The sequence below is a fragment of the Oreochromis aureus genome, linkage group 16, assembly GCF_013358895.1.
Source record: "Oreochromis aureus strain Israel breed Guangdong linkage group 16, ZZ_aureus, whole genome shotgun sequence".
Classification (NCBI taxonomy): domain Eukaryota; kingdom Metazoa; phylum Chordata; class Actinopteri; order Cichliformes; family Cichlidae; genus Oreochromis; species Oreochromis aureus.
The window spans coordinates 19919400-19933150 of NC_052957.1; the positions used below are offsets into that span (position 1 = coordinate 19919400).

The window sequence follows — 13751 nt, forward strand, 5'->3', positions numbered from 1 at the left end:
AATACTGCAACAGAGTGCAGGTTTGACTTGTGAGTTGCTAAAAGTGAACGTTGAGTAATGTTACTTCAGATATGAAGCAAACGCTTTGAGATGCTGTCTGATAAGCAGAAAGACGAGCACGTCACAAACAGATTTAAGTGACGTAAATGACTCGACAACCTTGCGTGCTTGGTGAATTAGCTGGAAAGGAAAAGGGAACTGCACTGGTTGTTTTTTTGTTTTTGTTGCTGGTGCCTTTAAAGGACTTTCAAAAACCAGTTTTTAGAAAAGACAAAATAAAAATGTATATTTTATGTATGAGAAATAAATCTACATCAAGTTTTCAGTTCTTTATTATGTTAGATTATGTTGCGCTCGGATGGTGCATATTTTTAAATGAAGTGCAGTGAACTTATGAACTGATGGGTTGACAATGAGCCTGTGTGGCTATTTTTGAGTTCAGCTGAAGGATGGTTGTGTAAACATACTAAACAAATAGGCCCAGGGGCACCTCTTCTGCCTCCGGTCCTCCTGACTGGTTGATCCGGCTTTGGATAACATACCAGTGTAGCTTTCTGCTTCTTTCTGGGGGGTTTTGAGCTATTAAGTCAAAGTGATTCCGGATTTTAATAGAGACACTGTGGTTGAATAGCATTGCATCTAGATAATGAATCTGGTAGAGCTGCCACTGGATTTCCCAGGAACCAGTGAGAGACAGGTGAGAGTTTATGGCTGTGGCTGACATATCTGGCATTGCTCCTGCATATATTAAAGACTTATTCTTAGATTCGTAGTGCCATGTTCCAGTCTTCATTAGTGTGGGCCAAAATAAGGACTCAGTTAGCGTCCCTCACATCTTGCTCGAGCTCCTTCTGTGCCGCTGTCTGCCTTCCGTGATTTCACAGACTCATTTGCGCTCGCAGTTGTGTAATTTCCTCCCGTAATATGCATTTAAATATGCTTCATAATGTCAACACAGAAGTGCAAACACACATGCTAATAAAAGCTTCGCTTGTGAAGACTGACATGCATACTGTGCGTTACATACTGAAGACATTCTGCTAAGCTTACTGACAGATAGCGTAGCCAGTTTTTCTCACCAAATTAGAGGCTGGGTTGCTTAGCTGGGAGTGAACAAGGAGCCAATCGGATCCTGCCTGGCTAACCTTCCGGGAACAAGCCAAGGAAGTGGCTTTGTAGTGAGGCAGGAAGTGAGTCATCGCTGTTGCTAGGCTAAATATAGCTTTAGTGGCACTAGAAGGAGGTGTAACGGGCTCTCCAGACGTCACAATTCTTATCAATGGGAGTTTTGCTGGTGAACGAGAGATGGCTGTGTGCTATGATTGGTGGAAGAGAAAGGCACACAGAGATAGCATGCTAAGCGTGAACGCGATGCCGGTGATGGATGAGATTGTAAAATGAAGGTATACTCACCAGTATCGGAAACCCTGTGCGTGCCTGTCCATCTGTCTTCCAGGAGTCAAGGCCCTGTACTTCGCTCGCTGCCTGTGTATGTGTCCAGTCATCTGAGTGTGAACAGGAGAGAGCTGTCAGGACAAAGCAGGACACTGAGCTGACAGAAGTGTACCGCACAGTCTGTCTGGAGGCTCTTCACAGGCCCAGCTCACTCATTTTGCTTTGCAGACCTGCAGGGAGCCAGCGCCTAAGCTGCATGTTGGGCAGCACTGCTAACAGATGGGGGAGAGGAGGCAAAAGGAATCCAGACACTCAGTCCCAGACTAGATAAGAGGGAGAGAGGGAAGCAAGGAATAATTAAATTAAAATGTAATTTAAAAGCTCAGATTTATTTATTTTTTTACTCAAAGAGGGATGTCTCATGAGTGTCTGTGCAGATACTGTTCTATACCAGTCAGTGCTACATGATTACATGTAGCGGTATGCGCTCACCGCCCACTGATCCTCTCAAAGATGTCGTGATGAGGGAACACATGAGATATATAGCTTTGCAGATGCAGTTACAGTGTGGGTGATGGGCTGCTGTTATCAAACATGCAGTTTATCACAGTATTACATGCCCCTACACAGAAGGCACACCCATGTGAAGTCCATTTACACTTTATCTTACATTTATGTTGGAAACGAGTGAAGGAGCCTTCTGCTAGTGATAAACAGTGAACGTACACAACTTATATTTTGAAGGCGAGTCGGTTGTGTTGCAAAGATTGAAGACTGCATCAGCAAATCCCTTGAAAGAAAAGCAACACCATCAATAAAGCGATGGCCAGGTTTAGCTACTCGCTCTGCTTCATACACCTCAGCTGTATTTAAAACACATCAGTGGCCCACAGTGCTGGCTGCCATGTTTCTTCACTACAACATGGCCTGTGTAGTTTATTTTGGGTTAGTCCCGCCTCACCATTTAGGTGCTATGAATACTTACTAGAGCACCAAATGTGTACCAATACCCTGGTGAGAATAGTCCCCTCCACTAAAACTCAGCTTGCTCTAGTTTGAGCAATATTAGATCAAATCTGCTCTGTTCAGTGTTTTGGGCATTTTTCATAAGACCACAATTTGTGATTAAGTGGCTGTTGAATGATTTATGGAGTTGGGAGGGAAGTCAAAGTATTAAGAGAGACAGCAGGACTGTGGTTGTGCTAATATTTTGTAGAGAATGAATGAAAAATATATAAATTCCAGGATTGTCCTCTAGAAAAGTGCTCAGTTTGTTACATTGTTACTACTACTGGTATTCTGTTACTGATTTTATTGTTAGCATTAAATGCTTAGAAGAAGACACTTCTTCTGATGATGGACACTTTCCAAATAACACCACTGCTCACTCAGTGCTGATTTATTCACATCACCCAACCCCTTAACATGGGCATAGTGTTTTATGCAGAGGCCTCTGCTGTTCCTCTTAGCATGCAATCAGAGCCTGAGCAGGCTAGCTGTGAATGCATCACGAATGCGTTTGTGAGTAACCTCCCTCATGAAGTTATTTCTTAAGTCTTGCATTTTAACCTTTTATGATTTATAGCCTTAAGCCTGAGATCCTCAAGACACTGTAATGGCTTACTTTTTAAAGGAAATGGGAAGTCTTAGAATAATTGGGTGGAGAACCCCCCCAGATACAGCATCCTTTCATGGTCAGTGCGCTCCAGAGTTCAACGTACACAACCCCGCCCTCCAACACTGGCGTCGACCAACCAGGAAACGAGGAAATGATATCATTGTCTGTGGCCACTGTCAGGGCACCGGCCGTTATGACGCACGGTTGTGCGCTTCCTGCCCGCAGGGAGAGATACAATGGATTCCCAGTTAGGCTGCAAGAAAGCATCAATTACGTCAACATGAATACGGCTTCTTTCTTAGGAAAAGATGCATCACAGCTAAGAGGAGAGAGACGGGATAATAGGATGGGGGATGCACATTTAGATCACAAGTTTTGAGTTAAATTCATGCATTTTCCAAGATTGTGTTGTTTTGCTTAACATTTTTAGCTTACAAAAATCTTTTCTATACAGTTTGCATGATTTCTCTCAGTGTAACCATGTTTTTTTTCTTTTCTGTTTTTGCTTCTCACCGACAGAAAGATGAAGTGTATCTGAATTTGGTTCTGGACTACGTTCCCGAGACTGTCTACAGAGTGGCCAGACACTACAGCCGAGCCAAACAGACTCTGCCTATGGTTTATGTGAAGGTAAAAGCTCTGTCTGTTTAACAAGGCTGAAAAAGACTCAGTTTAAATTGAACTTGACGGGCATGTTTCCAATCTTATATTTTTTTTTCTTAGAGTCTACTAGAGTAGCTTTTAAAACAATCCTCATTGGTGGAGCAAGCCTTCCTTTAATCCTGCTTACTTCTCATTGGCACCTCCTTGTAAACAGAAGGTTAAAACAGAGCATGGGGAGATGTACTATGAGATGACCATGTAACAATTCAGTTACAGCAGCTTACTTAAATCGTAGTTAGTCTGGTGAAAGCTGCAAGTATAAAGACTCTAAATATATCAGAAAAATGGGGTGCGGGGTTTTTGTACATGAATCAGTCGTGACAAATTTGGGCTTGGAGAATTTTTATACTTTTAATATGAGACACACTAAAAGCTAATTTATCATATTTTGAGGGAGTTTCACTGCTAAACACTAAATATAAACAGCTTAACAACTGAAAATTTCTGTATTTGCATATCCCATCTAGTTTTTCCCCTGGATGCCTTCTACTAACTTTTTAACTTTGTGTTTTGTTCAGGTCTTAGATTTTAAAAGAAAAAAATCACAGAAAATCTCAGAAACACTCCTCTCTGTCTTCTGATTTCTTTTCCACAATGTGAAACTTTACTGCTTTGTTAGTTTGCATCATGTGTGCACACACGAGATGTTACCTTTTAGGACTTACTTAGATGTGCGAAACAAATTGGGAATAATTAGCAGAGGCACAAAAAAAGCTCCATCTGAAGGACTTTTCTGTATCAATGAAGCAATTAAAAATAAAACACACCTACTGTTTACTACACCTGCTGTTCCACTGAGCAAAAGAAGTGCTCAGTTCTCTTTGAAAGTAAATACACCATTGTAATATCAATTAAAATTAAACAACTAGTTCACTGTGTTAACAAGTCAAACATTTCTTGATCTTCTTTGTAAGAATAGATTGACCTGAGGCGGCAAATTTGAAACAGTAAATGAATCTGGATTAAAAAAAATTGCTTTAGTTTTAAAAAGTGTGTGTCTGTAAAAACACTTCATTTATTCCATTTTCTCTCTACATAGCTGGGTGACAATGTTTAGGAGTTAAAAGAAACGGCGTGTGAAACATTTGGAAAACATTTGCACATCTCTCACTGAAACATTTGCTGTAAAACTCATTCTCTGGAGCTGAAATACAGCCCAGAGTTTCTATATTTTAATGCTGTAATGGAAGCTGAGTTTGCTGTTTCTCTAACCTCTGTGTGTGTTTTCCTGTGTAGTTGTATATGTACCAGCTCTTCAGGAGCCTGGCCTACATTCACTCGTTTGGTATCTGCCATCGGGACATCAAACCCCAGAATCTGCTGCTGGATCCAGAGACGGCTGTTCTCAAGCTCTGTGACTTTGGCAGGTGAGGGACAGTCGTGCTTTACACTGATCTGAATTTTTCCTTTTTTTGGCATTTACAAAAGAGCGCCAGATGTTCACATTGGTACTGCTGTGATGTCTAATAACATAAAAAGTGAGCACCAGCAACCAGTTAGCTTGGCTTAGCATGGACAGTGGAAATGAAGGAATGGATCTGTGTAAAGGTTTCAGAGCGCTGTTAGATTATGTTGCGCTTGGATGGTTTCAGAAGTAACACTGCTCATTCTCAGTCTTTAACAGTGTCCTGAAGACAGCAAATCACACACTGTAACTATGCACAGCCAAGAAAAAGCCCCTGTAACACTGCTGTACATCATTCTTTCAACAGTTTTTGTTGGAATTAAGCAAACGAGGCTGAGCCCTGTTTACATCTCTTCTCTTATAGCTTCATATGACTTTATATTTATGAGCATGAGAATGAAATCAGTCTCTACCTCTAAACATACCCAGTTAGTCTGTTTCCCCAAATGTTACTCTCTTCCTTTTGAAGAGTTTCACCCTTTAGCTGATACACACTGTGTGGCCGCCTGGATTGAACTGAGAGGTCACGTGGTATCATGAGTCTAGGTTCACTCTGTTCTTGGGAGATGAGTACACTGTACCCCTGAAGAGAGGTAGATAAAAGTGATGCACCCATCATCATCATACCTGTACGTACCCTACAAGCCTGTGGAAGCAGCGTTATGATCTGGGGTTGCTTCAGTGGCACAGGTCTAAGTTCAGCAACATTATCTGCCCAAACATGAGGACAGCTGGCTATCTGAATATGCCTCCATTAATGGATTTTTTTTCTTGTTTAATAAAAGAGGCATATTCCAAGATGACACTGTCAGGATTCACTGGGTTTAAATTGTGAAGAGAGTAGTTCAGTGAGCACGAGACATCATTTTCACACCAGCTCAGAGTCCAGACTTTATCTCCACTGAGAAGCTTTGGGATGTGCTGTAGAAGACTTTAGACCAACCGTTTCATCATCAGTACAATTTGTTAGTTGGAAAACATGAACCCACCTCTCGAGTGAAAATGTCGTAATAAATGTTGCGTAAACGTATCAAACCAATGCAATGGAGAGTGCAATGCCTTCATTAAAGCTAAATCCAGCAACATAATAATGTGGGAGCTGTTTTTGGCCAGGCACATTATACGGGAAAAGTCAAACTGAGATCACCGTACGTTGTTGAAAACAGATGATTTATTTATTTTTCATTCGTTAACATAAATGCTGATTATATTTTTAGCAGAAATGTAGAAATCTTCCTTTTAGCGGTGTGTTTGATTAGATGTGAAGTCCTCTGAGGTCTTATCACACGTGTAAATCCTCAGTACTGGGTGTTTCTTCAGGTTCATTTTTTTCCCTTTTTTGAAGTATGCAGATGGTGATGATGATTATTTGCTATGATTTTGTGTGCAGTGCTAAGCAGCTGGTCCGCGGAGAGCCTAACGTGTCCTACATCTGCTCTCGCTACTATCGAGCCCCTGAGCTGATCTTTGGTGCCACTGACTACACTTCCAGCATAGGTAGGCTAACTCACACTGACTGACACATGTACATTCAGCAGGAAATGATGTGATTGTATGTTACTCATGATAAATGGACTGGTTCTTATATAGTGGTTTTCTACTCTGCTTGAGCACTCAAAGCAGTTTATAAGCATCTTTACAGCAGCGTAGAATCACAAGTCGTCATTGCTCCTCTTCTGCTTTTACATTCGGACTCCTGCCTTGTCCTTTAGATGTGTGGTCAGCCGGCTGTGTACTGGCAGAGCTGCTCCTGGGACAGCCGATCTTCCCTGGTGACAGTGGAGTGGACCAGTTGGTGGAAATCATCAAGGTAATGACCGTACTAACCAAGAGTTGTAAAGTATTCCAATATTCCCAAACAAAAAACGCTTCAGGTTGGATGTGATATTACTCGGGCTAATGGTTCCACCTGTGTGTTTCAGGTTCTCGGCACCCCGACCCGAGAGCAGATCCGTGAGATGAACCCCAACTACACTGAATTCAAATTCCCCCAGATCAAGGCACATCCTTGGACTAAGGTGAGTCAACAGGTACAGGAACCCTTTTACTTCTTTAAGATCCACCACAAAAGCATTTTGCCATTCCTGTTTTGCCTGCATGCTTCACAACCATCCAACATCATCATCTTTATGTGACAGACCTGCATGTGAAATAATTACTGCCATAATTGCACCAAGTTCTAAAAAATAAAAGATGCAAAGAATTTGCATTTACCAAAGATTTACAGAACGCAGCTCACACTATTCTCCCCCAGATTGAGATTATGGAATCAGCAGCACTCGTGCTCAGAGCACTGGTCACTGGTAGCTAACAACAATGTGCGGATGTGCAAATCAAATATTGAGTACCAGGCAATGAATCTGAGGCGTCGTGTACTTTTTGCATCAACTATTTCAAACTCGGGACAGTTGGAATGAAGGCTGTGAAATCCTACTCAGTGTTCCCGAACGTGCTATGCAGTTGTGTGATTTCTTGGTGTTGATGCTGCCAAAGATGCTTTGTTTTAATGTTAAGTGAGAGTCTCGACCAAACCAGGTCAGCTAAACAACTGGCATCCTTAACTGAGAGTAATGTTTTTTTATTTCTCCAATTTTGAATAAGTCAGTCCTGAATTTTATATTGAATTCCTATCTCCTATTGGTTTTTAAGCTTTTCCAGTCCCAATAATTATTTGAACAAAGAAAAAAATATCAGACTTTATAAGAGCAAGACACGACACTCAATGAATCCTGAAAGGATATCTATGGGAGAAGGATGCAACACCACAGACGCTGGTAGAACGCTACATCTTAAGCACTTGGTACCGGATCTGACTGGTGATTCAGAACATGCAGCTTTAAAGTGCCAGTTACTGCTGAAATGAAAGTTGACTTAGATGATGCTTCAAAACAGCTGAAGCATTTAACCATGACTCCCGAGTTGCAAGACTTGCTTCAGGGAGGAGTTTGAAAATGACGCACTCGTTCATCGAGCTGAAAACAACCACTCTCTTTGTTCTTGACCACCTGTAGCACAACGTCTGCGCCCATTATCAGCAGCATCAGAGCTTTGGCACAGGCTCAAAGCAAATATAAGATCTGCCTGATGTTTTAGAGTGGACTGATGTTAAACCTGTGCTATCCTGCTTCAGTCAGTTACTTCATCATCTGATGCGCTACTTCCCAACATCATGATGTTGCCTCATCGCTTGTTTTAACTCATCTTGAGAACTAAACAGGTTTTAAAATCTAAAGGACAGTCTCTTTTCGGTCTTTCTCAGCTAAGCACAGCTCTTCTATTTGAAAATGCAATTAGCCAATCAGGAGGGAGCAGGGCTACAGCAGTCATATGCTTCCACTGATTCATTCATAGCACACCATAAAAAATGCATTGGACAAAGTGCATTAGCTTTCATAGGATATCAGTAAAGATTCATTTTTCATCCGGTCATATGCTCTTTGTGTGTGTGTGTTGTATGTGTTGTATATGCGTGTGTGCTAATAATACTGAAATGTCTCTTTTCTTTGGAAACTCGTGATGTTCTCATTGTTGATTCAAACTGACGTTCAGGTGTTCCGGCCACGTACGCCTCCGGAGGCCATCGCCTTGTGCTCCCGCCTGCTGGAGTACACGCCCACGGCCCGCCTCACACCCCTAGAGGCATGCGCACACTCCTTCTTTGACGAGCTGCGCGACCCCAGCATCAAACTGCCCAACGGGCGAGAGAAGCCCTCGCTCTTCAACTTCACTACCCAGGGTAGGCGCACTCACAAAGCGTTCCTCGGAAGAGAAACCATTAATTAAAAAAAATAACACCTCTCCCATAGTCCCATTTGCATTGTAAATACGGTTTAAAAACGAATATTAAAATAACAAATTCAGGGGGATGTGAAGCCCTGAGGGTTTAAAGTTTTTCGGTGCTATCTGTTTTGAATAATTCGCTTTACTTTATTTAGATACTCCAATCTAACAGACTTTTTAGGAGAATATAAAGTACATTTAAATTATATTTTTGTCTGGGACATGTCAGTTATCTCGTATTCACAGTAGCATTTATCCGTAAGTAAATCTAAGCACATCTTAAAACAGCACTTTTATGTTATCTTTGGTCTGTAGGTAACTTTGTAACAGCATAATGTGGTAATGCATGGTGTTTTCTTCTTCTTCTTCTTATAGAACTATCTAGTAATCCTTCTTTGGCCTCCATACTCATCCCTGCCCACGCTCGCAGCCAGGCTGCCGCCTCTACCCCAACCAATGCATCTGCCACCACAGGTTAGAGCCACGCTACCTCCGTCAGACCCTTGTTTTATGTGGTTAGCTGCTCTATATTTATTACTTTGAAGTACTGGTTGTGGCTTTGCTTACTGCTAATTTGAAAAACAATTTCAGCCCCTAAAGGTCAGGCTCTTTAGTTTTAATTTAAGTTCAATTTAACTTAAGCCAGACGTTTGTTTGTACTCATGTCTCCGAAACGCTCTGTGAGCACTAAACACTGCAAACAACAACGCGCGCTGTTTTCGCCGGAGGGTTGACTTTACTTAACATACCACCTTAGTTTGGCAGTATGTTAGGTGTTTTCAGCTGTGAGTTTGGCTTTTAATTATTAATAAAACAAGATAATTGAGGGGGTTTTTTTTAAAATTCTGAACACCCTTGCTTTGTTTTGTGCTATAAATTCTTCGCACTGTGCTCTATTACAGCAGCGGCTTTTGCCCGACGCCATAAGCCCAAACTCACTCCCAGTCATGTGACGTGCTTAGCTTACTTCACATTTATTAATTATTATGTTTACACTTCAGAGAACTGCTAAAAAAGTTTAGTGTTTTTTTTTTTCCTTCTCATGTATGCTTATGTTTAACCTAAAAAACCTGCGTAGCATTATCGGTTCACATTTGCTGCTTATATTGTTCAGTCTAGTTTGTGTACACAGATTTGTATCCTTCGCTCTCATTGTGTCTCTGTAACTCTTTTTCTGCCTTTATCTCTAAACCAGCTGTTCAACTGAGCACTTCCTCTTCCTGTTCATAGATGGCAGCAGCACAGAGCGAGGTCCCACCACCACCACCGCCTCTGCCTCAGCTTCCAACTCCACCTCCTGAGCCCACAGAGCACCTGCCCCGCCCCGGTCTCAGCCCCAGCCCTCAGCCTCTCCATTGCCCTGGCCAGGGGGTGAGCTCTGCTCAGCTCAGCTCTGCCCTGCTCCTCTTCCCCGGCAGCAGCGGAGCGATGCTGAAGCAGGCCGGGTTCGACAGCTAACTGACCACAAACCGAGCATCCCCAGTCTGCCTCTCTTACCCCCAAACCCGGCCTCCTCATAAAGCTGTTTGAACTCTTCTCCATCCTCCGTCAAAGATGCCTCTCCGTGCCCTCTCGACAGGGAAGTGAAGCGCAGGGCCAGAGGTGTTGTCAACTGTACTGTTGATTTAAAAAGTACACTGTACACCTATACACAATGCTAGCCTGCTAAGAGGACAATCTGTAGAAAAGTCCTGAGCTGTCGCCCTTTTTTGCTCTGTCTCTATCTGGCCTCCCTCTCCATTGTTCCATTTTTCTGCATCCTTTGACCTCTGACCCCTCCGTCCCCTGGCCAACCCCTCCTCCTCGAAAAAAAACAAAAACAAACCCCGCCCCCCTTTTGGTTCTTTCTGTAGTGCATGGCCTGAGTATGGTAGGATCACCTGGGGGTCACCAAGCCCTCTCACATCCACTTCCGCAGACAAGGCATGAGGCTCACGCACGCGAATGCACACACACAGACACACACCTACACCCTCAAACACACACATCCTCACACACATGGATGCATGATGATCCTGGTGTATGTGGGAAGAAACAGTCCTCTTTGGGAGGACATGTTTGGACAGTGTTGTTTTTTTGTTTTTTTTCTTTGCCCGGGGTTATTTTTAAAAATGGTTAGCAAGCTGTTTTATTCAACTTTGTTTTTAATTCTTTTCTTTTCTTTTTTTTTTTTGTACTCCTGGGCAGACGTCTTTTGGATTGCCATGTGCGATGGATGTGACATGTATCTGGTCCTGTGTGCTTGTATAATATATACATACAATACAAAACAGACATGCATACACACACAGTTTATATATTACTTTTCCTTATGTATAAAAAGTATATATAGATATATGTATATTAACTACAATGGTTCAGAAATCATTTATGGTGAGCTCATATCTGGCAGAGCAGTGGCAATATTTGCCGCTGCCTAAAGACAATAGATTTAGGTAAGGTGGTGTTTTATTATTATTTTATTTCTGTTTTTGTTGTTGTTCTCTTCTTTGCTGGAGTGTGGTTAGATTCCAGCAGCCACTTCCCTGTGTCGTCTGTATTAAGGCTGTAGATGGATTTAGGGCATCGCTCTATTCCCCGTCTTTGTACCGGCTCTGTCTGTAACAGTGTTTCTGCGACAGTGCAGCGTCTAGACAAACGTGTCCCCCACCCTTTCCCCGTCTGAATCTCTCTCCCTCTCTCTTTCTCTTGCCGTTTCTGTGAAGAATTCGAGATTCGTTTTTTGACGCTCGACTCTGGGCCCGCGGTCTTTGGCGCACCACTGGCTGACTCGTGCGCTGCGACCACCGACCGGAGCGTCCTTTTCTTTTTGGCCGCCTCCACCCCCGCAGCACATAGAGCCACTCGGTACAGTCTGACGAATCGTCTTATTTACGGAGAATACTCACTACATTTACACGAAAAAATTAAAAAGATAAAACCAACAAAAAAAACAAGAAAACAAAAAACTCACACACACACACACACACACACACACACACACACACACACACACACACACACACGAAAAGTGGAAATAAAAACTGAATTTGTACATACAGTATAAATGCTCCTCACCAAATTCTGACTTGTATGACTTGTATGTTGGTTTTTTTATGTTATGTTGATTTTTTTTTCTTCCATGTTGTGTTCAAGGTATGTATATATGCAGACCCATGTACTGTTTATGAGCAAAAACAAAGATGACAAAGGGTGAGGGAACGGAATGAAAAAGATTCAAAAACAAACAAAAAAACGAAACAAAAAACAAACAAAAAAAAACGAATCAGGGCAAAACCGATGTTGTTTATGGATATTGTAGATGACGACGACGATGATCAGCTTTATCCAGCCATATGTTCAATCTTACCTGTACAGTACAGTAGATTACAGCTGTATTATTGTAACAAGAACTAGTCATGTATAGTGTAACTATAGTTTGGAGTGCCTTTGCTTTCATACACCTTCGCCTTGTTTCCACCCTCACCCAGCCCACGCCATCAACCCCCCACCCCCACTGTCACCGCCCCCCTCTGATATTGTGACTCTCCCTTTTGGTGCTGTTGAATGTCCTGCTATCCGCGCGCTCACTCACGCGCCCCCTCTTCCACCCGATGCACATCCTCCCCCCCTGCTCTTTTCATTGCACACTAAATGTAATATACAGACATTGTTAATTGTAATTTTTTTCTTGAACTGAAGATATAGTAGACAGGTGTTTATTTTAATAGATGTTTTATCTTGGGGGGCACACACACACACACTCATACACATGTACTGCAGTCCTGGCACAGATTCGGGGTATGAACTGGGTGGGTGGTGTGTTGTGGATGGCAGCAGGGTTTTAAACAAAAAAAACAAACAAAAAAAGGCCTCATATATTATATACGATACAGTGCAGTTTCTGTATTACTCACAGTGTTGGTTCTGTTACCAAAGCCAAACCATGATGTAGTTGTGATGAGCCATCCTCAGAGGCAATAACTCTTCTTCTTCTCTTCTCTTTGGATGTTTCGTTGTTTCTCTGTCCTCTTCGCTTGTTTCTCCTCCTGCTCTTGAGTATTCAGGGGGGTGAAATTCAGTAGCACCTAAGGGGTCAAGTCATGTAGCCTTTCTCCTGTCTCTCCCGCTTGCTGTAATTTTGCATTCATGAACGTGTTGCTACCCTCCACCAGAAGGTTTGACCACTTCACCCCTACTCTCTTACTCCAGTTCAATAAAAGCACCACAATGGCTACCAAAAAAAAAAGAAGAAAAGTGTATAAGCTAGTATAATCTCTTATACTGACATATACACTAGTGTCATATGCTGACTGGGTTAAACTGGGGTAATAGAAAAGAAGAATCTTAAGAAAATACTACAAAAACATCCTGTATAACAGTACTACTACTTGAATGCCTCTGTTTGTGACTGAAATTTCTATTTCTTTTTGTTTGTTTGTTTGTTTGTTTGTTTTTGTTTTTTCCTTTTGTTCTGTGAAGGTATGCTAAATGTGCGCCTCTGTAAATATTCCCTCTGCGTGCTCCGAGGAATAGTTCCCTGGTACTGTAATTTGCATTAAATAAAGAGTAGGATAGCCTGGAAATGATCATAAAATTTGTCTGTTTGAGATTCTTTTACTGTGTTTGTTCCCGTCTCTTCATAGACATCAGATCGATTTTGTTAAAAAAAAAAAAATTCAAACCAAAGTGGTAGCAGCTTAAATATACCTGACATTTAGGCAAGGCAAGTTTATTTATATAGCACAATTCAACAACAAGGTGATTCAAAGTGCTTTACAGAGACATTAAAAACAAAAACAAATAAAAAGCATGATTTAAATTTGATTAAAACAAGCAAACAAACAAACAAACAAAACAGTATATAAAATCAAATATCAGAACAGTAGATAAAATCAGTAGTTAAAAAGT

General features: G+C 41.8%; 1 protein-coding gene across 3 annotated transcripts in view; it reads left to right on the plus strand.

The window, feature by feature from the left end:
- gsk3ba (glycogen synthase kinase 3 beta, genome duplicate a) overlaps positions 1–13437 on the plus strand; it is a 34217-nt gene extending 20780 nt beyond the window's left edge. The window contains exons 4-11 of one of the 3 annotated variants that reach the window (XM_039600038.1): positions 3533–3643; positions 4913–5043; positions 6472–6578; positions 6794–6891; positions 7004–7111; positions 8631–8817; positions 9237–9335; positions 10057–13437. In XM_039600038.1, coding sequence (XP_039455972.1) covers positions 3533–3643; positions 4913–5043; positions 6472–6578; positions 6794–6891; positions 7004–7111; positions 8631–8817; positions 9237–9335; positions 10057–10091 — 876 coding nt within the window. In that variant the 3' untranslated portion in view covers positions 10092–13437. The remainder of the gene's footprint in view (positions 1–3532; positions 3644–4912; positions 5044–6471; positions 6579–6793; positions 6892–7003; positions 7112–8630; positions 8818–9236; positions 9336–10056) is intronic. The other 2 variants (XM_031734563.2, XM_031734564.2) reach the window with 2 other exon arrangements.
- Positions 13438–13751: the final 314 nt, after the last annotated feature.